The 21,551-nt window shown below is 38.9% G+C and overlaps 1 protein-coding gene across 9 annotated transcripts in view; it reads left to right on the forward strand.

The window, feature by feature from the left end:
* Positions 1 to 21,551, forward strand: part of ULK4 (unc-51 like kinase 4) — a 636,882-nt gene that overhangs the window by 236,590 nt on the left and 378,741 nt on the right. For 6 of the 9 annotated variants that reach the window (XR_014310111.1, XR_014310113.1, XM_082724762.1 and 3 more), the window contains 2 exons: positions 4,038 to 4,089; positions 4,201 to 4,345. Coding sequence is in view for 4 of the 9 variants with exons in the window: in XM_082724762.1 (XP_082580888.1) it covers positions 4,038 to 4,089; positions 4,201 to 4,345 (197 nt within the window). In the remaining 5 variants the exon portion in view is untranslated. Of the gene's footprint in view, positions 1 to 4,037; positions 4,090 to 4,200; positions 4,346 to 12,314; positions 12,514 to 21,551 lie in introns of all 9 variants that reach the window. The other 3 variants (XR_014310110.1, XR_014310112.1, XR_014310114.1) reach the window with 1 other exon arrangement.

A 21,551-nucleotide genomic window follows, 5' to 3' on the forward strand; every position in this document is an offset into this window, starting at 1 on the left:
ATCTTTGAATGTGTCACATAGATGTGGAATTGCCGGGTTGTAGGGTGTGTTCATCTTCAGCTTTGGTTGGTGTTGTGAAATCCTTTATCCAAGTTGTGGTACCAATTTACTGATTTACTGTGGAATGTCACTACCTGTCCCCCTACCCCAAGTTTTGCAAGTTCTTGGTATTCTGTGATCATTAGTGGGTTTGGGTAGTTCTCACATGTTTGTTGGCTATTTGGGTATTCTCTTTTGGGAACCACTTATTCTAGTTTCAGGGATTGTTCATCTTTTTCCCACTGATTTATTTTCCCCTTGTATTCTATGTATTAATCCATTGTTAAGTATGGAAATTGCAGAACTTTCTTCTAGCTAGTGCTTTTTCTTCTCATTTTGTTTATGGGGACGCCTACAATTTTTTTTTTTTAAATTTTAGCTTGTACTTTTTAGATGTAATTTAAGAAGTCACAAAACTGTGCTCTCTTATTTTCCTTTAAAAGCCTTTCTTTTTAACTGTTGGATCTTTAATCCTCCTATAATCATGTTATTAAAGTATTTTCTGGTATTTTTTTTTTTAACCAAATAGATAGCTAACTATTAGCTAACTAAACCTATACCCTTAGATAAATAGTCAAAGATAGAATTGGTGTATAATGAAGGAAGTCAGTTTATTACTTTGCCAGGGAAAGAAGTCTGCAGCAGGCTAATGCCTCCAAGACTGCAAGTCTGCCTGGGGTAAAAGGCCAAGGGGTTATACAGGAAAATACAGCATCTGGGTGGTTCCGATAGGGATCTGAAACATGTCTTGCCAGCTGTCTTCATCATGTCTTCGAGGTGGTCTCATGACTTGCACTGATGTGGCCATCCGAGTCTCGATTATTAAGTATACGTGGGGTTCAGCAAGATGTCAGTATTGATACTGAGTTCCTGGAACAAAGGATTCTACAGAAAAACAAGTGACAGAGAAGGAAAGGCTTCAAGAATAAGGAAGAGGAATATTTATTCAAAGTCAAGCCTTGCTCAAGAACTAGTGGGCCCCTCTTAATTTCCATCCATCTTTCTGTTTCTATAGCAGTGTCACTGCTTTCCAAATACACTATGGAATCATAATTCTGAGGAGAGTTAACCTCTGAGTCTTCTCATCAATGACTATGTGTTACTTTCATTTATTCCTTCTCTGACACAGAAATATGAGTTTCTGACCTGTATCATTTTTTCTTCTCTCTGAAGACCTTTTTATTTTCAAAAGATTTTATTTTCAAGTAATCTTTACACCCAGTGTGGGGCTTGAACTCACAACCCCAAGATCAAGAGTCACATGCTCCTCCAACTGAGCCAGCTGGGTGGCTCTCTTTGAAAAACTTTAAAAAAATATTTCTTGCTTCCATATAAATTCTAGGGTTATTTGTTCCATTTCTTTGAAAAAAATGGATGGTATTTTGATAGGAATTGCATTAAATATGTAGATTGCTTTAGGTAGCTTAGACATTTTCACAATATTTTTTCTTCCAATCCAGGAGCATGGAACATTTTTCCATTTCTTTGTGTCTTCCTCAATTTCTTTCATAAGTACTTTATAGTTTTCTGAGTGTATATTCTTAGTCTCTTTGGTTAGGTAAGGCAGGTCTATTGACAGAAATTTTCTTTCATTTTTGTTTGTGTGAGAAAATTTTATTTCTTCTTTTACTTTTGAGGGATAGTTTCACTCAGAATTCGAAGCTGGTGGTCTTTTTCTCTTAACACTTTGAATATTTCACTCCAACCTGACCTATCAGGTAGAATGAACTGAGATAAATGAGTCATTAGTGTAAGATTGTACATGTGTATGGCTTGAAGCCAGGTTATGTTCACTGTTTGCTGAACCTGTGGTTTCAGAAGTTAAAATTCCCTGCAGCATCCTTGTTTTTGTCACACCTGTTGTTTGGGTTTTCCTAATAACTACTTCTGACATAAAAACCTGTGTCTTGGAACTGTCTCAGTTGTAATCTGTGTTATTATACCGGAGCTCTGTTGATATTGTAGCGGGAGGGGAAGCATCCAACAGTCCTATGGTTAGGATTCTTTCTGTGAGCCTGTGCCTTTGGTCTATGACTTTCACAAGTACTTCTCAGTTATTTGCCCCCACAGAGGAGACAGGAAGGCTTAGAGGGTGCTGGAGTTGGGTTTGTCCTACCCAGATCAGTTAGGTTCTGGTGAAATAGTGTTCCCTGTGTCCAGACCTTTGTTGAGGAGAAAAGAATGCTCTGAGCATGTTTCACAATGGTTAATTTTTCTTCCCTCTGCCTGAAGCATAGGGACAGGGATGTTTCTTTGATTTTCACCCAGAGAATCTAGTGGGGATTCTGGGAAGTTAAACTCCTGGGAGTGTTGGGTTCCACTGAGGCTGGGCTCTAGGAGTTTTTGTCCCCCAACCTCAGGCTCCAGTGATTAGTTACCCTTCCTGTTTTTGCATCAGTTGCCAGCTCCAGTCGTGATTCATGTTCCCATTAAGCTGTGATTCTCTGTATTTGCCTGGCTCTTAAGTGTTTGGGGCAGGACTTTGTTCCATGACATCAATTCTCTGATCAGATCTACAAAGACCTGTTGATTTTGTTGGTTTAGCATTTTTCTTGTTGTAAGGATGGTTGTGACAACGTCCAAGGTTTTTTCAGAAGTCTGTCAATAGTGATCATACTTATAAATATTTTCTACATTTTTTTTCTGTAGAAGTCATAATATAGATACTTCAGAATTTTATTGTTGTTGTAGATTGTATCTTAATTATGTCATTTTATTGGTTATATTGTAGGCATATAGGAATACTAATTTTTGTCTCTTCATCTTCTGATGATCTTGCTTTTTGACTATGCTTAACTGTTCTTTAAACTTGGACACTTAGATCATTTATGTCAGTCCCACTTCTCTAAAGCCTTTAAGGTAAGTGTTGATCATGTTAATAGGTGTTAATAGTAGGATATATTTCTTTCCTTTGCATGGTTTTTGCTTTTGACATAACTGCAAGTTTAGAGATGTCAAGATTCCTTAGTGGAGGCTTTCAGTGAGGTGACATCACTTAATGGAAGAGGATAAACAGAACATCTCTAGTTCTTAGGGTTCTTGTACAAATATCAAGATATGATACATATATAAACTTTTTATATAAAGTGGAGCTAGAGTAGGTTCATACTGATGGGCTACTACTCATGTGTGGAGATCTTTATCTGTGCAGAGCTTCTTTCCCTTGGTTTGGACAGCAAGAGGGTATTGTTGGGGTGTGACCAGTTTCTCCTGCCCTTTTTTCAGTGTAGAGAGAAAAAAATTCTTTTTTTTTTTTTTCCCAGTGTAGATGGAACAAATACATATTTCAGGGTCTGGAATAAATTCAGTTGTAAACAACAGAAATTTTGTTTATTGTTGCCAAAATAGTTCATCAAACGAGGGAGTAGGTTTCCAAATTAGATGTGGAAATGACTTGTCCTTAATTTTTCATTTTCATTCAGGGGAATAATTTTGTTATTTTGGAGTAGGTTTCAAACCGTATTTGATTGTGCTCTGTCTGAAACTATGAGGAAGTCCTCGAGGTGGTTTGTGGAGTGGATTTATAGCTTTTGAATCAGGTTTTTAAAACACCCAAGATTAACTTGTCATGGTTCTTTGATGTATTTAATAAAGCATGAGGATTGGGTGTCTCCTTTTTCTCCCAATATTTTGATTGTGTAGTTTAAATTTGAGTAATGATCGCCAGCTTACATATGTTAATTTGGTGATTTAATGTCAACCCATGCTAACCAAATTTTGTGTTATATAGTAAAGTTTCTTTTGTAAACTCTGAAGGTTTGATAAATTACCATTTTGATGATCATAATGTCATTTTGACCTGAGGACTTTTTCAGAGTTAAATGAGCCTGGTGGTTTATCAAATGTCATGCAGAGTTTAAATCCAGGATAAATTCAGCTTTTGATTTTCCCCCTCTTTTGATTAGTGATTCTGTCAGTGCAAAAAGTACTGATAGTAGTTAATACCAGTTTTGTGGTTAAAAAGATTGGAACCAAATCTTTTATGTCTTTTCTTTAAGGTTGTTGACTATATCCTGCCACCCTTGATCTCCTTGGTTCAGAGCCAAAATGGTAAGTGTGACCACATCAGCGAGAATGCCATTAGATACACATTCAGTTTACATTCTCTCTCCATGTACTCATATTCTTAGCGGTTTTTTTTTTTTTTTTTTTTTTCCCAAGTGGAGTGGAGACTCTTCAGCTTGAGGTTACTCTCAGAAACCACATCTCTACTCGTGAACCAGGAGGTTGGGGATGACAAGAAGGAGGCGAATGTTGATTTTGACAGCAATCTGCTAGCTCTCATTAGAGATGTCTTACTTCCCCAGTAAGTCCCACATGCTGCATTCACGCGGAGAAGTGTAGGAAGTCTGGGATGCTTCTGTCAAATGAGGGCCAATGCTGGGGTTGGGCTCAGTGTCCTACGCTACTACACTGCATGGAACCCAGGAGAATCCATTTAGAGCCTTCACTGTTTTCCCTAAGGCACAGGACTCTGAGGTTATGCAGACTTACAGGTGTTCGTGGCCAGAGGGTAAAGTTTATTATTCAAGGTCAACACTGTAAGACTCTCGGAAACATGGAATCAGGACATTTCCTGGCTCTGCTTTGAAATAATAGAGATGGAAAGAAATCTTCCTTCACTCCAAACTCTTGGAATGGAAATTAAGCTTATTTATAAACAAGGTATTTTGGGGGAGGAGTGGAGTGGTGATGGTGCTAGAACAAGTAATGTTCTACTACTAATGAACAGGAGGGGGTTATCTTTTTCCTTTGACTCCATGGTTCACATAGAAACATATGGGAGGATGACGACTAAGAGGACCGAAGGCAAACATATGAAGCTCTAAAATGACATCTTATAATTGAGGGACACTGAAGTTTTTTCCCCTCCTACTGTGAGTCTTATCAAACAGAAGGACAGGGCTACCTGGTTTTATTATTCTTTGCTTTAGTACGCTTCAGAGATGTTGTGTCTTTCACAATTGAAGGTCAGCCCTCTGTTGAGCAAGTCTTTCCAGTAATATTTGTTCACCTCATGTCTCTGGGCTACGTTTTGGTAATCCTCACAGTGTTTCAGACTTTATTATTATTGTTTTTGTTACATTGATCTGTCATGACCACCATCAGTGGTCATGACTTGCTGAAAGCTCAGGTGGTGTTAGCCTTTTTTAGTAATAAAGTTTTTTTAAGCCAAGGTACATGCATGTTTTTAGACATAATGCTATTACACACTTACTAGGCTATTTAGTACAGTGTAAATGAACTTTTATATGAGCTGGAAAACCACAAATTTCCTTTGACCTGTTTCATTGCCGCATTTGCTTTCCTTTGGTGGTCTGGAAGGTTACCCACAAAACCCCACAGTATGCCTGGAACTAGAGCTAAGAAACGTATGCCCGATATCACTATTTAAGGAAAGATAACAGAATTCAACAGAGGCCAGATTGCATGTCCTGCATTGGTGTTCCTGCCTGCTCATAGGCACAGACTTCCTCAGGGTCCGGGCTGTCTGAGCTCAACGGGTTTTCAGGAGTGGCAGTTTCACCAAATGTCCCCATCAGTTTGTTCCACTTTTCCAGATCACCGGTGCTCATGTAAGAAAAAACTCATTTCCACAATATATAGATGCCAGATCTGATCCTATTCTGAAGCATTCAACCCCCATCATTGGTTTAGGAAGGTTCATCTTATGAAGCGAGTGGCCAGTGTGTCTGAACCTCTTCCTGGCAGAGGGGCCTGTCTCGACTGCTTGGAGTTGGATCTGTAATAGCTTGGTTTATAGAGCCAGACTGTTTTTTTTATTCCTGCACTGCTGCAGTTGGTTTCAGGGAGACTCCTGATAATGAATATATACTGTTAGAATAGGTTTGATACCCAAAGCAAGAAAGTGGCTATCTATAGGAGGAAACACTGTTAAACTTTCTCATGTGAGAAACTATCAGTAAATGTATTTTTGGTTCCATTTGTTATCTCTGAGTGTCTATGTTTGTACTCCTGTGGGTAAATACAAGATTAGAACCTTCTCTCGTGGGATTAATTCTTTCTTTCAGTGCCATCTTACACTTCTAAGCCATATGTAATTATTTACATCTTTCTGATAAGAAAATGCCCCAAAAGATTTTTTATTTTTTTGTGAAAAGTGTAATTTTTGAAAGATTTGCTTTGGCTATCTGCTGTGTAACAGCTTGTAGAGAAGCATTTCTCAGGATCTGAGATGTGCCCTCCACAGTAGGGACAGGATTTTCTTTAACAGGACTTCACAGGTTATTATTTTTTAAAGAAATTGATTTATTTTTATTTAAGTTCAATTAACATACAATGTGTTATTGGTTTTGGAGGTTGAGGTCAGTGATTCATTAGTCTGATAGAATACCCAGTGGCTCATTGTATCCCGTGCCTTCATCCTAATGCCTATCCCCCCAACCCTCCACCCCTCCAACAGCCCTCAGTTTGTTTCCTATGCTTATGAGTCTGTAATGGTTTGTCTCCCTCTCTAATTTCTTATTTTTTCTTTCCTTCCCCTGTGATCCTCTGTTTTGTTTCTTAAATTCCACATATCAGCGACATCATATGATAATTGTCTTTTTCTGATTGACTTATTTCACTTAGTGTAATACCCTCTAGATCCATCCACATTGTTGCAAATGGCAAGATTTTGGTTTTTTTTTTCTTCTGATGCTTGAGTAGTATTCCATTGTATAAATTAATGTACCATATGTTCTTTATCCATTTAAAGAAGTATTCCATTGTATAAATTAATGTACCATATGTTCTTTATCCATTTAAAGAACATCTGGGTTCTTTTCATAGTTTGGCTATTGTGGACATTGCTGCTATAAACATTGTGCCCCTTCGCATCACTACACTTGTACCTTTCAGATAAATACCCAATAGTGCAGCTGCTGGGTTGTAGGGTAGCTCTATTTTCAACCTTTTCAGGAACCTCCATACTGTTTTCCAGAGTGGCTGCAACAGCTTGCATTCCCACCAAGAGTGCAGGGGAGGGTTCCCCTTGCTCCACATCCTCGCCAACATCTGTTGTTTCCCAACTTGTTAATTTTAGCCATTCTGATTGGTGAGGACCTCACAGGTTACCAAAGCTGGTTAACACCCATGCAAATATGAAATAACATTTCTTCCTATCTGGAGTTTGCCCACTTATGGAAGAGTTTGTAAAATAAAAAGTGTTAAATCTATAATTCCACACTTTTGTTTTACTCATCTGATTTGGAATAAATAGTATGCACTTCCTATAACGTGTATCTTTTTCCAGAGATGAGGAATTATGGAGGAAAATACAAATAAAACCACATGACAACTCAAGAACAGAAGTAATGTAGATGAGTTCAGGTATTCATTAGCAATTTGAAATCTACTTTGGATAGTATTACAGAATTGATTGGAATATGGTGCAGGTTGTTTTCAAAGCTTGTGGACTGACTCTGATGTGATGCATAGATCTTGGCTCTACATTTTGTTCTCTTGGCCTTGTTTTCTAATCTCCAAGAATGGGGGCAGTAATATTTACCTCAGAAGATAGTTGTGGGGATTAAATAGGATACCTCTTGTGAAGCTTAGTATAGTGTGTGGGGCATGGTATACTCTTGACAATAGTAGCTCTGGTAAATTTATTATAACCTTTCCTTATTAACCGTTAAAAGGAAGATTGTGATAGAACAATAATAATAGTAATAGCACATACTTCAAAGAGGTGAAATAGCCATTAAAATAGGTATTGCTGAATGTGCCTAGCCAGCATGTATAGTAAGGGCTCAGTAAATGTTAAATAAAAACTTAAAAATGAAATCTAATACATTCATTTAACCTTGACTCTGGAAAACTAGAAATCTTGGCAAGGAGTTTGGTCTTTGAGGACAGCTCTTAATGATTGTAAGTTTAGAAATTCTTTTTTTTTTCTTTTTTTTAAAATTTTTTATTTTTTATAAACATATATTTTTATCCCCAGGGGTACAGGTCTGTGAATCAGCACACACCAAAGCACATACTGGCCCCAATGTCCATAACCCCACCCCCCTTCTCCCAACCCCCCTCCCCCCAGCAACCCTCAGTTTGTTTTGTAAGATTAAGAGTCACTTATGGTTTGTCTCCCTCCCAATCCCATCTTGTTTCATTGATTCTTCTCCTACCCACTTAAGCCCCCATGTTGCATCACCACTTCCTCATATCAGAGAGATCATATGATAGTTGTCTTTCTCTGCTTGACTTATTTCGCTAAGCATGATACGCTCTAGTTCCATCCATGTTGTCGCAAATGGCAAGATTTTATTTCTTTTGATGGCTGCATAGTATTCCATTGTGTATATATACCACATCTTCTTGATCCATTCATCTGTTGATGGACATCTAGGTTCTTTCCATACTTTGGCTATTGTGGACATTGCTGCTATAAACATTGGGGTGCACGTGCCCCTTCGGATCACTACGTTTGTATCTTTAGGGTAAATACCCAGTAGTGCAATTGCTGGGTCATAGGGCAGTTCTATTTTCAACATTTTGAGGAACCGCCATGCTGTTTTCCAGAGTGGCTGCACCAGCTTGCATTCCCACCAACAGTGTAGGAGGGTTCCCCTTTCTCCGTATCCTCGCCAGCATCTGTCATTTCCTGACTTGTTGATTTTAGCCATTCTGACTGGTGTGAGGTGATATCTCATTGTGGTTTTGATTTGTATTTTCCTGATGCCGAGTGATATGTTGAATAGCAGTGGTGATAATGGACATCCCTGCCGTGTTCCTGACCTTAGTGGAAAAGCTTTCAGTTTTTCTCCATTGAGAACGAATTTGTGGTGGGTTTTTCATAGATGGCTTTGATGATATTGAGGTATATGCCCTCTCTCCCTACACTTTGAAGAGTTTTGATCAGGAAGGGATGCTTTTTCAGCATCTTTTGAGAGTATCATATGGTTCTTGTTCTTTCTTTTATTGATGTGTTGTATCACATTGACTGATTTGCGGATGTTGAACCAACCTTGCAGCCCTGGAATAAATCCCACTTGGTCGTGGTGAATAATTCTTTTAATGTACTGTTGAATCCTATTGACTAGTATTTTGGTGAGAATTTTCACATCTGTGTTCATCAAGCATATTGGTCTATAGCTCTCTTTTTTGATGGGATCCTTGTCTGGTTTTGGGATCAAGGTGATGCTGGCCTCATAAAATGAGTTTGGAAGTTTTCTTTCCATTTCTATTTTTTTGGAACAGTTTCAGGAGAATAGGAATTAGTTCTTCTTTCAATGTTTGGTAGAATTCCCCCGGGAAGCCGTCTGGCCCTGGGCTTTTGTTTGTTTGGAGATTTTTAATGACTGTTTCAATCTCCTTACTGGTTATGGGTCTGTTCAGGCTTTCTATTTTTTCCTGGTTCAGTTGTGGTAGTTTATATGTTTCTAGGAATGCATCCATTTCTTCCAGAGTGTCAAATTTGTTGGTGTAGAGTTGCTTATAGTATGTTCTTATAATAGTTTGTATTTCTTTGGTGTTAGTTGTGATCTCTCCTCTTTCATTCATGATTTTATTTATTTGGGTCCTTTCTCTTTGCTTTTTGATAAGTCTGGCGAGGGGTTTATCAATTTTATTAATTCTCTCAAAGAACTGGCTCCTAGTTTCGTTGATTTGTTTTATTGTGTTTTGGTTTCTATTTCACTGATTTCGGCTGTGATCTTTATGATTTCTCTTCTCCTGCTGGGCTTAGGGTTTCTTTCTTGTTCTTTCTCCAGCTCCTTTAGGTGTAGGGTTAGGTTGTGTACCTGAGGCCTTTCTTGTTTCTTGAGAAAGGCTTGTTCCGCTATATATTTTCCTCTCAGGACTGCCTTTGTTGTGTCCCACAGATTTTGAACCGTTGTGTTTTCATTATCATTTGTTTCCATGATTTTTTTCAATGCTTCTTTAATTTCCCGGTTGACCCATTCATTCTTTAGAAGGATGCTGTTTAGTCTCCATGTATTTGGGTTCTTTCCAAACTTCCTTTTGTGGTTGAGTTCTAGCTTCAGAGCGTTGTGGTCTGGAAATATGCAGGGAATGATCTCAATCTTTTGATACCGGTTGAGTCCTGATTTAGGACCGAGGATGTGACCTATTCTGGAGAATGTTCCATGTGCACTAGAGAAGAATGTGTATTCTGTTGCTTTGGGATGAAATGTTCTGAATATATCTGTGATGTCCATCTGGTCCAGTGTGTCGTTTAAGGCCTTTATTTCCTTGCTGATCTTTTGCTTGGATGATCTGTCCATTTCAGTGAGGGGAGTGTTAAAGTCCCCTACTATTATTGTATTATTGTTGATGTGTTTCTTTGATTTTGTTATTAATTGGTTTATATATTTGGCTGCTCCCACGTTGGGGGCATAGATATTTAAAACTGTTAGATCTTCTTGTTGGACATACCCTTTGAGTATGATATAGTGTCCTTCCTCATCTCTTATTATAGTCTTTGGCTTAAAATCTAATTGAACTGATATAGGGATTGCCACTCCTGCTTTCTTCTGATGTCCATTAGCATGGTAAATTCTTTTCCACCCCCTCACTTTAAATCTGGAGGTGTCTTTTGGCTTAAAATGAGTTTCTTGGAGGCAACAGATAGATGGGTTTTGTTTTCTTATCCATTCTGATACCCTGTGTCTTTTGATTGGGGCATTTAGTCCATTAACATTTAGGGTAACTATTGAGATATATGAATTTAGTGCCATTGTATTGCCTGTAAGGTGACTGTTACTGTATATGGTCTCTGTTCCTTTCTGATCTACCACTTGTAGGCTCTCTCTTTGCTTAGAGGACCCCTTTCAATATTTCCTGTAGCGCTGGTTTGGTGTTTTTAAATTCTTTCAGTTTTTGTTTGTCCTGGAAGCTTTTAATCTCTCCTTCTATTTTCAATGATAGCCTAGCTGGATATAGTATTCTTGGCTGCATGTTTTTCTCTTTTAGTGCTCTGAAAATATCATACCAGCTCTATCTGGCTTGCCAGGTCTCTCTGGATAAGTCAGTTGCCAATCTAATATTTTTACCATTGTATGTTACAGACTTCTTATCCTGGGCTGCTTTCAGGATTTTCTCTTTGTCACTGAGACTTGTAAATTTTACTATTAGGTGATGGGATGTGGGCCTATTCTTATTGATTTTGAGGGGCGTTCTCTGAAACTCCTGAATTTTGATGCTCATTCCCTTTGCCATATTGGGGAAATTCTCCCCAATAATCCTCTCCAGTATACCTTCTGCTCCCCTCTCTCTTTCTTCGTCTTTTGGAATCCAATTATTCTAATGTTGTTTCGTCTTATGGTCTCACTTATCTCTCGAATTCTCCCCTCATGGTCCAGTAGCTGTTTGTACTTCTTTTGCTCAGCTTCTTTATTCTCTATCATTTGGTTTCTATATCACTAATTCTTTCTTCTGCCTCATTTATCCTAGCAGTGAGAGCCTCCATTTTTGATTGCACCTCATTAATAGCTTTTTTGATTTCAACTTGGTTAGATTTTAGTTCTTTTATTTCTCCCGAAAGGGCTTTTATATCTCCTAGGAGGGTTTCTCTAATATCTTCCATGCCTTTTTCGAGCCCGGCTAGGACCTTGAGAATTGTCATTCTGAACTCTAGATCTGACATATTACCAATGTCTGTATTGATTAGGTCCCTAGCCTTCGGTACTGCCTCTTGTTCTTTTTTTTGTGGTGAATTTTTCTGCCTTGTCATTTTGTTCAGATAAGAGTGTATGAAGGAGCAAGTAAAATACTAAAAGGGTGGCTAGAACCTCAGGGAAATATGCTTTAACCAAATCAGAAGAGATCCCAAATTTTGAGGTTGGAGAAAGGGGATAAAAAGAGGTTCAAAAAGAAAGAAAGAAAAAATAAATAAAAGAAAAGTATTTAAAAAAAGAAAACGATTAAAGAAAAATATAAAAAGGAAAATATATATATATTAGATAAACTAGTTAAAAAACGTTAAAAAAGAAAAGGGTAAAAGTTAAAATTTTAGCAGAAGAAGATAAAAAATATGAAAAGAAAAAAATTAAATTAACTGCAAGACTAAAAAATCACAGGGAAAAAAAAAAAAGAGAATCACAGGGAGAAAGCCATGAATTCCGTGCTTGCTTTCTCCTCCTCTGGAATTCTGTTGCTCTCCTTGGTATTGAAACCGCACTCCTTGGTAGGTGAACTTGGTCTTGACTGGATTTTTTGTTGATCTTCTTGGGGAGGGGCCTGGTGTAGTGATTCTCAAGTGTCTTTGCCCCAGGTGGAATTGCACCGCCCTTACCAGGGGCTGGGCTTAGTAATCCGCTCGGGTTTGCTTTCAGGAGCTTTCGTTCGCTGAGCGCTTTCCGTAGAGTTCTGGAGGATGGGAATACAAATGGCGGCCTCATGGTCTCGGGCCGGAGGAGCCGATAGCCCGCTGCGCCACTACTCAGTGCGCCCTCAGAGAACAGCGCCCAGTTATTCCAGTCTGCCTGACCTCTGGCCGCACTCCGAGCTCACCGAGCCTGCGACCGGTTCAAGGTAACCCCGAGCTGTGATCTTACTGTCGGCTCTGTCTCTGTAGCCGGCTTTCCCGTTCCAATACTCGCAAGCTCTGGGACACTCAGACACCCCCGATCCTTCTCTGACCCTGCGGGACCTGAGGCCACGCTGACCCCGCGTGAGCTTCGCCCCGGTTTAGCCTTTGGAGCGATGTCCCTCAGCGGAGCAGACTTTTAAAAGTCCTGATTTTGTGCTCCATTGCTCCACTGCTTGGTGGGAGCCGGCCCCTCCCCCCAGGGTCTATCTTCCCGTCGCTTTGGATTCACGTCTCCGCCAGTCCTACCTTTCAGAAAGTGGTTGTTTTTCTGTTTCCAGAATTGCTGTTCTTTTTCTCTTCGATCTCCCGATGGATTTGCAGGTGTTTGCAATCTTTAGATAAGCTATCTAGCTGATCTCCTGCTAGCTGAAGTAGTCTCAGCCTGCTACTTCTCCGCCATCTTGACTCCTCCAATTTAGAAATTCTAATCAAAGAAAATTAGTATTCTTCATCGAGTAGGTAAATATATGACTTAAGAATGATGAGAAATCTTGCCTTTTTTGACAACGTGAATGGACCTAGAGGATATTATGCTAAGTGAAATAAAGCAGACAGAGAATGACAAATACCATATGGTTCACTTGTATGTGAAACAAAACAAAACAAAACAAAACAATTAAAACACAAACAGCCTCGTAGATACAGGAAATAAAGTGTTGGTCACCTGAAGAGTGTGGGTGGGGGGAGCGGAAGGCTGGTGAAATAGGTGAAGGGGGTTAAGGGTATAAGCTTATTGGTTTTGGACATTGGGGGTGGGTATTTCATATGGTGAGAGCTGTGAAGTGTGTAAGCCTGACGATTCATATACCTGTACCCTTGGGGTAAATAGTACATTGTACGCTAATAAAAATAATTTAAAAATGTATAAGCTTGCAGTTATAAAATAAATAAGTTGTACGGATGTTACATGCAGCTTACTCAACATCAATAATATTGTAATAAATGTATGGTGACAGATAACAGTAACTAGACTTATCATAAGGATCATTTTATAATGTATAAAAATATCAAATCCCATGATATGCATCTAAAACTAATAAAATCTTGTATGTCTCTTGTACATTAATGAAAGAATAGTGAAGTTTCTACCGTTTTAAGAGTGACATGGGATTGGCATCAGCTTGTTAAATATACATACTAATATCCATATTTTAAATTTTGTTGAATTTTTTAAAAAAGATTTTATTTATGAATTTAACAGCACAAGCAGTGGGAGCAGCAGAGGAAGAGAGAGGCAGGCTCTCTCCTGAACAGGGAGACTATGTGGGGTTCCATCCCAGGACCCTGGGATCATGACCTGAGCTGAAGGCAGATTTTTAACTGACTGAGCCACCTACATGCTCTATAATTTTGTTAAAGTTTTAATCTTACTTTTGGCGTGCCTGGGTGGCTCAGTTGTTGAGTACTTGCCTTCACCTCAGGTCATGAACCCAGGGTCCTGGGATTGAGCCCAATGTTGGACTCCCTGCTCAGCAGGAAGCCTGCTTCCTCCTCTCCCCACTACCCCAGCTTGTGTTCCCTCTCTCACTGTGTCTCTCTTTGTCCAATAAATAAATAAAATCTTTCAGGAAAAAAAGTTTTAATAAAGACCTTTGACCTTAGTACTTTGGCTAAAGCCAAGAGGCTAGGATTTTCATGCACATATACAGTAGGCTTTCTAGTTTTTACACAGAAGTGTTATATTAGGACTTCTATTTGCAAACAGTAACACTCAAACTAATTTGGAAAATACTCATGTGCTCACATTATGAGCTTGTGCTGGCATCAAATATAGCTGGATTCAGGGATGTGAGTGATGGCATCAAATATAGCTGGATTCAGGGATGTGAGTGATGTTGACATTCCTGTGTGTTTGTGTCTATAGCTATGTGGCTTTGTTCTCAGAAAGGCTCTTTCTACTTGGTGGTTAAATGGTTCCTGGGTGTTGATCCTCTGGAAAGAGTGGATGTCTCTTCTAAAAACCTTAACAAAATGTTCAGGGAGCACAGTAATTTAATCTTGTTAAATACCATGTAATACCTGTGTTCCAGGTGCTTATCAGAACTGCTAGTGATATGAATGAAAACTCAGTTGTAAGAATAAATATCTTATTAAATATTAGTTGTGGTTCTCAGAAAAATAGAACTGGTAGGATGTATGTATATAAAGAAAGAGTTTTACAATAAGGAAATTTGCTCACATGACTGTAGAGGCTGAGACGGCCCAAGATCAGCAGTCTGCAGGCTAGAGACCCAGAGTGCCTATGGTGTAGTTCTGGCTTGAGTCCGAAGGCCTGAGAACCAGGCCAGCCGGTAGGATACATACCAGTCTGAAAGCTGACAGGCTGGAGACTGAAGAAGAGCCGATGCGTCCGGTCCAAAGGTGGCTGAAGAACAATGTCCCAGCTCAGTGCAGTAGAACAGAGGTGTTTCCTTTCACTCGGCCTTTTTGTTTTACCCAGGTCTTGAACTGATTAGAAGAGGCTCACCCACACGAGGGAGGGCAATCTGCTTTACTTAGTTTACTCACTCAAATGTTAATCTCATCCAGACAGACCCAGAATGATGTTTGACCAAATAACTGTGCCCAGTTAAGTTAACACATAAAAATTAACCATCACCTCATCTATCATAAATATCTTGGATGGATTGCTTTCTATATACATTCATGAATTAATATAAATGAAGTGTTACCTCTTTGCAGTGTACATGCTTTGCTTTCTGAAGAGATGAACTTTAGTTGTAAGTATTGGTTTCTGTGTGAAAAATTATAATACCACTGATAGAGAGGGGGTATTTCAGTTAGATACTGAAATCTAGGTAGGGTTGCATAGAAAAGCAGTAGGTCTTCTAGGCAAGGTTGGGTTACACAAAGGTGTGGAAAGCACAGAGCAGTGAGCGGTAAACAGGCCAGCTTATTTCTAGTGGACAGCTGCATGGGATAGTTACATGAAGTGAGCTGGAGAGAGAATGTTTTTTCTCCCAATCAGCTTATTTATTCATTGGCACTAATTGAGTACATCTTACTGTATAGGCATATTTCTAGTTTCTGGGAATATAATAATGACCAAGACAGGCACAGCCTTTTTGGAACATGTACTATGTGGTAGAGCCAAATATTTCAGACATTAATATTTTTTAACTGAACAAGTCTGTAAGTCCTGCAAATAAAAATGTTTAGTTAAGTATAAATTAAATGCCGAAGCCAACTTCCTTCAACAGTGTGTCTGTGTAAGGTTCATAGACCTGCCACAGAACACATGTTCTTTCTGAAACGTTTTGTGTGTTTACTATCCCTTGGGTTTTGAATTTCACAATTCACCCATTTGACTTTCTGAAGCTCAGTGTTTCTCAACATTTTATGACCTTAAGACACTATTTCCTATGGCTTATCTATTACCATCTCCCAGAACTCTTTTGATCACAGTTTTGAAATACTACTCAAAGGCTTTTCCATTAAGATCAGGAACAAGAAAAAGATGCTCACCATCAAAACTTCTTTGTAACATTCCATCATGAAAATTAACTAATGTAATAATACAAGAATATTAAACTCTGAATATTCCATTAGATCTGTATTGGTGCATAAAAAATTATCACACTCTGAGTGGCTTAAACCAACATCTACTTAGTTCTGTATGTGGGAAGTCTGACACAGCGTGACCAGGATCTCTGTCCTGGATCTCACACCCCTGAAGTCAGGTGTCCTTGGGCTGAGTCCTTGCCTGGAGACTATGAGAGAAACTTGCTTCTGGGCTCGGTCAGGTTGTTGGCAGAATTCAGTTTCTCATAGTTTGCATTTGTTTCTTAAGGCTGAATTACCACACACTGATTGGCTTAAAACAAGAGAAATTTATTCTTTGATAGTTCAGGAGGTCAGAAGTTCAAAGTCAAAGTCTTGGCAGTGTTTGTTTGTTTTTTTTTTTGGATGCTCTGAGGGAGAAACCATGCCTCTCTCCTGGCTTCTGATGGCTGCCAGCAGTCTTGTGTTTATAGCTGCGTCCACTCCAATCTCTGCCTCTTTTTTCACATGGCCTTCTCCCCTGTGTCTGCCTTGAGTTTGCCTCTCCTTTTCTCATATAAGGATATCTGTCATTAAGTTTAAGGCCTACCTTAAATTATCTTGAGATCCTTAACCACATCTGCACGGCTTCTTCCAAATAAAGTCATATTCACAGGTACCAGGGGTTAGGACTTGGACAGATTTGGGCCCATTATTCACCTCAGTACACAGTCGTAGGACCAGAGTCCCTGTTTCTGTGCTGCCTTGTGTTCTGTTAGTGTGCCCACACATCTTCTCACTGGTCCCTCCATCTTTACGTCAGCAACAGTTGTCAAACCTTCCTTGTGCTTGCAGCCTTTCTGAGTTCCTTGTCTGCCTGCCCCCAGTTGGAGAAGACTCTGCATGCTAAAGTTGGTGATGTTGGCCTCTGGTAGTCTGGGTCTTGTGATTAGAATAAACTTGTGATGAAATCTTGGTTCTGCCACACTTGGTGCGTGTGCTCCTACTTCCTGCTCCTCTCCTCGCCTCCTTCAGTCTCGCCCACTCTGAGATGGTTGGAATGCCACTAATGTAACTGATTCACAAGAAAAAGTCTTTTCCTGGGAAGAAAGATAACCATATATACTTCGGAAATTGCTATGATTTCCTTCAGCAGAGAGACAAGATTTAATTCGAAAGATTCCTGCAGAAGAGGCAATAGTTAATGAAACTTGAGTCCAGAGTGACTTCAATTAAAGTTGACACCTCTCAGAAGTTTAATATCAAATTCATTATCAATGGACTTACAGTATCGAAAGTAGTCTTCTTCTGTTTTTCCCCTGAGACTTGTTCCACAAGGTGAGGACATTTCTCTTTCAGTATTTAGCCATAAATGGGACTAGATCCTTCACTCAGGAAAGACACCATTTCTCTTCTTGGGAAAGAGGAAATTTTAATATTCATACAAAGGTAGATCATGTCATTTGTACTACATTTTGTGATTGTGTATATGAGGTTTAAAGCCCTCTCTCCCTCCCTTCCCTCAATAAATATATTTTGAGTGACTCACATGCCAGGCACTGGGGATGCTATGGTGGGTAAGATTGGATCCCTGCCTCTCAGCGCAATTACATTCTAGTGGGTGAGACAAAGCAGTAAACAGATAAATAAGATGATTGCAGCTAATTGTGAGCACTGTAAAGAAAAACAAAACATAAAACAGTGTCAGGGGAGAGAGAATGATCATAAGGAGAAAGAGGAAGGGATTGTTTTAGGTAGAATAGTCAGGAAAAGACTTCTTTATGCCAGGTAGCAAGCCATGGGGAAAATCTCCATGGAATTTGCCTTTGCTAGGCTAGAAGTACTTTGCCAACATGTATTTAAGTTTTCATATTTTCTTTTAGCTTTGTGTGTTTTGAAAAGAGATCATGCTGATATAAATGTGCTTACAGTGTTTTTATGACAATATGGCATTCAGCATTTCTCTCCTGGGGAAAATGAGTATTGCCTTTCTTCTTTATAATTCTCTTGTGACTTGTGCAATCATCAGGGCCATAATGACTTCATAAATTATTAAGACTTTGCTTTTTAGAATCTCAGAAAGGGCTATATGTTTTACAAATTAGAATTGCATTTTCTCTTAGAAATTGGAATTGTAAGTGGATTCCATTAGTGGCAATACACCGTAGAGCTGTTTATCTGGGTTTGAAATAATATCCTGTAAAAGTCGTGAGTTTGACTACCTGGCTTATGTGTTGGTGACTTAACGAGCATCCAGATGGTTCTTTATCACGCCTTTGTCTCCCTTAACCACAAATATTCTATGTTAAAATAGATGTGAACTTGGCCATCTCTGATGGAAATCAGAACAGAGTATTTCAATTTTAGCTTTCCCTCAGATAATTTTATTTTACAGATAACATTTGAATCACAACTATTTTTGTAGCCTAAAGAAGCATCATAATGTTCTACTTTGTTCCTTTTACTTAATCCTTCTATGTTTTGAGTGTCTACCTAAAGCAGTGCATTGAGGTACAGTGATCCCTCCTGAGATACAACCTCTAGGAATCTAAAGTAGGATAATCTCAGAGTTAAAGTAAGGACAGATATTCTTGTATCCTTCTGAATCAGAATAATTCTAATGCTCCAGTCCTTTGGATAATATTTGGTTAACTTTGAGTGTTGTTTTATTGAAGGCTTTTTTTAATTTTTAAGCCTTCCAGGCCTTTGTAATAAAAATTTGCTGTTGGTTTTGTTGAAGAGATCCAGAAGAGCTGAGGGTTTACTCTCTGAAATTATATTTAACACTTATTTTGAAGTCATACCTATCTTTCTTTCACTTAAAAATATTAAAATATATAAATATATATCATTTTCCTGTTTCTCCATCTACTTATGTATCCATTTAACTTCTGATATACTTAAATATCTATGTATTCATGCAAGACAACAGAATATCAGGTCACATAAAAATCACAAGACTGAAAAATTCTCAAGATATCAACTCTTTATTTGGTTCATGCCTTTCTCAGTTCATAAAATTTTGGAGTTGACTCAAGATACCACCTAGATCAATTTTTGGTTCTTTACTCCTTTCTCACAGCCATCTGGTGGGGAGGTCCTCAGCCTTCTCCACAGGCAGGTTTCACCTTCATGCCTTTGCTGTTTGGCAGTCTTCTCTTGAGCTAACCCCACACATTTCTTTCCTCTATGCTCCAAGCTTTGAATCCATCTTGTATTCTGTTAGATATGCCTTTAAACACACTGTCTTCTTCATATTGTCCCTTGCTCAAAAATCTTTGCATTGTAGAAAGTAATATTCACAGGACTTACCCAGCCATTCAAGGCTTTTCACATTTTGTCTCTTGCCTACCATTTTATGTTAATATCTGCCTAGTTTTCAATATGGTTTCTCTGTTTGTGGTAAGATTTACTTAGTATTTTCTGAAATTTCCTCCTTAGATCCTATCTTTCCTGCCAATTCCCAGATACCGTACTGTGAATATCTCTGTCTATCCCAATATAAGTGGATTACTGCCTTGTATTCTACTTATCTACATTTATAAATGTACGAAAAACGATTTAAACAGTTTCCAGTTACTGAATATCTAGGATTTTCCCAGTGTTTCATAATTATATATACTGCTGCAAAGAGCCACTTTTTGGGTTACATCTTTGAGTACATACTTTTCTTTTTGTTGAATCTCTAGGGTTGGAGTCACTATAATATTAAATACTTTTTTAAGGGCATTTGATAGGTTTTGACAGATTTTTTTCAGAGATGATGATGAGTTTATATTACCAGCTTCCCTTTATGTACTTATTTTGCTGTACTCTTATTATCTCAGGAATTCCTTTAGATGTTAGTGAAGTTGGCCATTTCCCTTCATGCTTCTTGGCCATTTATATTTTTCTTGGATGGATTTTGTCCACTTTTTTTTTTTGGTTGGATATTTATTGGTTTGCAATAGCCATATATATATATATATATATATATGTATATATATATATATATATATTTAAAGATTTTATTTTTTTGACAGAGATCACAAGTAGGCAGAGAGGCAGGCAGAGAAAGAGAGAAAGAGAGGAGGAAGCAGGCTCCCTGCCCAGCAGAGAGCCCGATGCAGGCCTCGATCCCAGGACCTTGGAATCATGACCTGAGCTGAAGGCAGAGGCTTTAACCCACTGAGTCACCCAGGCACCCCTGGATATTCTATTCTTGAATTCTTCTTTCCCCTAAAATTCTCAGAGCCCACCCCACTGAGACGTAGAAATGTGAATTTGTGGCTTACTCCAAGCGGAGTGGTCCTCTTCAAGACATGGGCCTCCCCTTACCCCTAGCAGAACAGATACTTCTTTCCACTCGGTCAGATCTTTGCTCACTTTTCCAGAGTAGCTTCTCCCAATGATGCAGAGTTATTCTGATAGCCTGTTTCCACTTCCTGACAGCTTACCTAATTGGGTGCCAGTTTCACCAGGCACTTAGCAAGGTAGGGAAGAGAACATCCCTTGGATCTCTAAATATATGATTTTTAGAAGTATGTTCTCTCCTTTGGGGTTGATGTGGATTTAGTACAAAGGGCTTTTCCTGCCTGGGTTCCAGCTGTTTGGGACCTGGAAAAGACCCTTATTTGGGAGGATTCTAGAAGTAGAAGAGTAGGGGCTTATGTTGCTAGCAATCTCAGTCTGTATCCAGGCTCAAGGCACTTGGAGTGCTCCTCTCCAGCCCCTGTCCATCAGAATGGGCCAGCTCTCCCCTGTTCAGTCTCCTTCCAAGCCTTTTCAGGAGTCCAGACTCATCACTCTTGGTTTCCTGCCAAGTCATATTCAGAGGAGTGCAAGATCCAATGACCATCAGCTCAGATGCTTTATCTCTGTTTAGAAGACAAGCTTAATAAATCACAGCATTCTTCTGGCTAGTTCTTGCTGACCATTACAAACCTACCTTTGAAATGAAAGTATATTCAATGTATTCAGTATTTGTATTTTAAACATATTTATTATGACTCTTACCCTTTTTTTGTTCCTAAGGGGAGAAAAACATAACAGTATTTTTTGGGAACATTCTCATGCACAGGCTGGTACAAGCTTTATCTCTTTCTCCCATTTCCAGGTTAGATGACCTCAAACAGCTTAAGACATTTGAATTTCAGTCAGTAAAGCTTCATCCTTGTGTTCTTTTTAAATGTAGATTCTACATATTCCTATTAATTCTATTTTAAAATAGTTTGTGTTTTCTCAGTCTTCTTGGGATTGTTTATTACATTTCTAACCAGTTGTCCACATTTTATCTTGTACTTTCCACAAGAAAAGTACAGAAGATTATATGGGAAGCGTTTGTAAATTTATAGGCTTGTGGTCCTTTCCTCAGTGATTCAGCTAAGTCTGGGAATGAGGACTGGCGGGATGGGGGCGCGTCATCCAGCCTGTTTGTGTGACTCATCAGAAGCCTCCCATTCCCATTTCCATTGAGATTCTCTGGCTGACAGTTTCCAAATACTGGTCGGCAGCAGAAGGG

Source organism: Mustela nivalis, assembly GCF_964662115.1.
Source record: "Mustela nivalis genome assembly, chromosome: 1".
NCBI lineage: Eukaryota > Metazoa > Chordata > Mammalia > Carnivora > Mustelidae > Mustela > Mustela nivalis.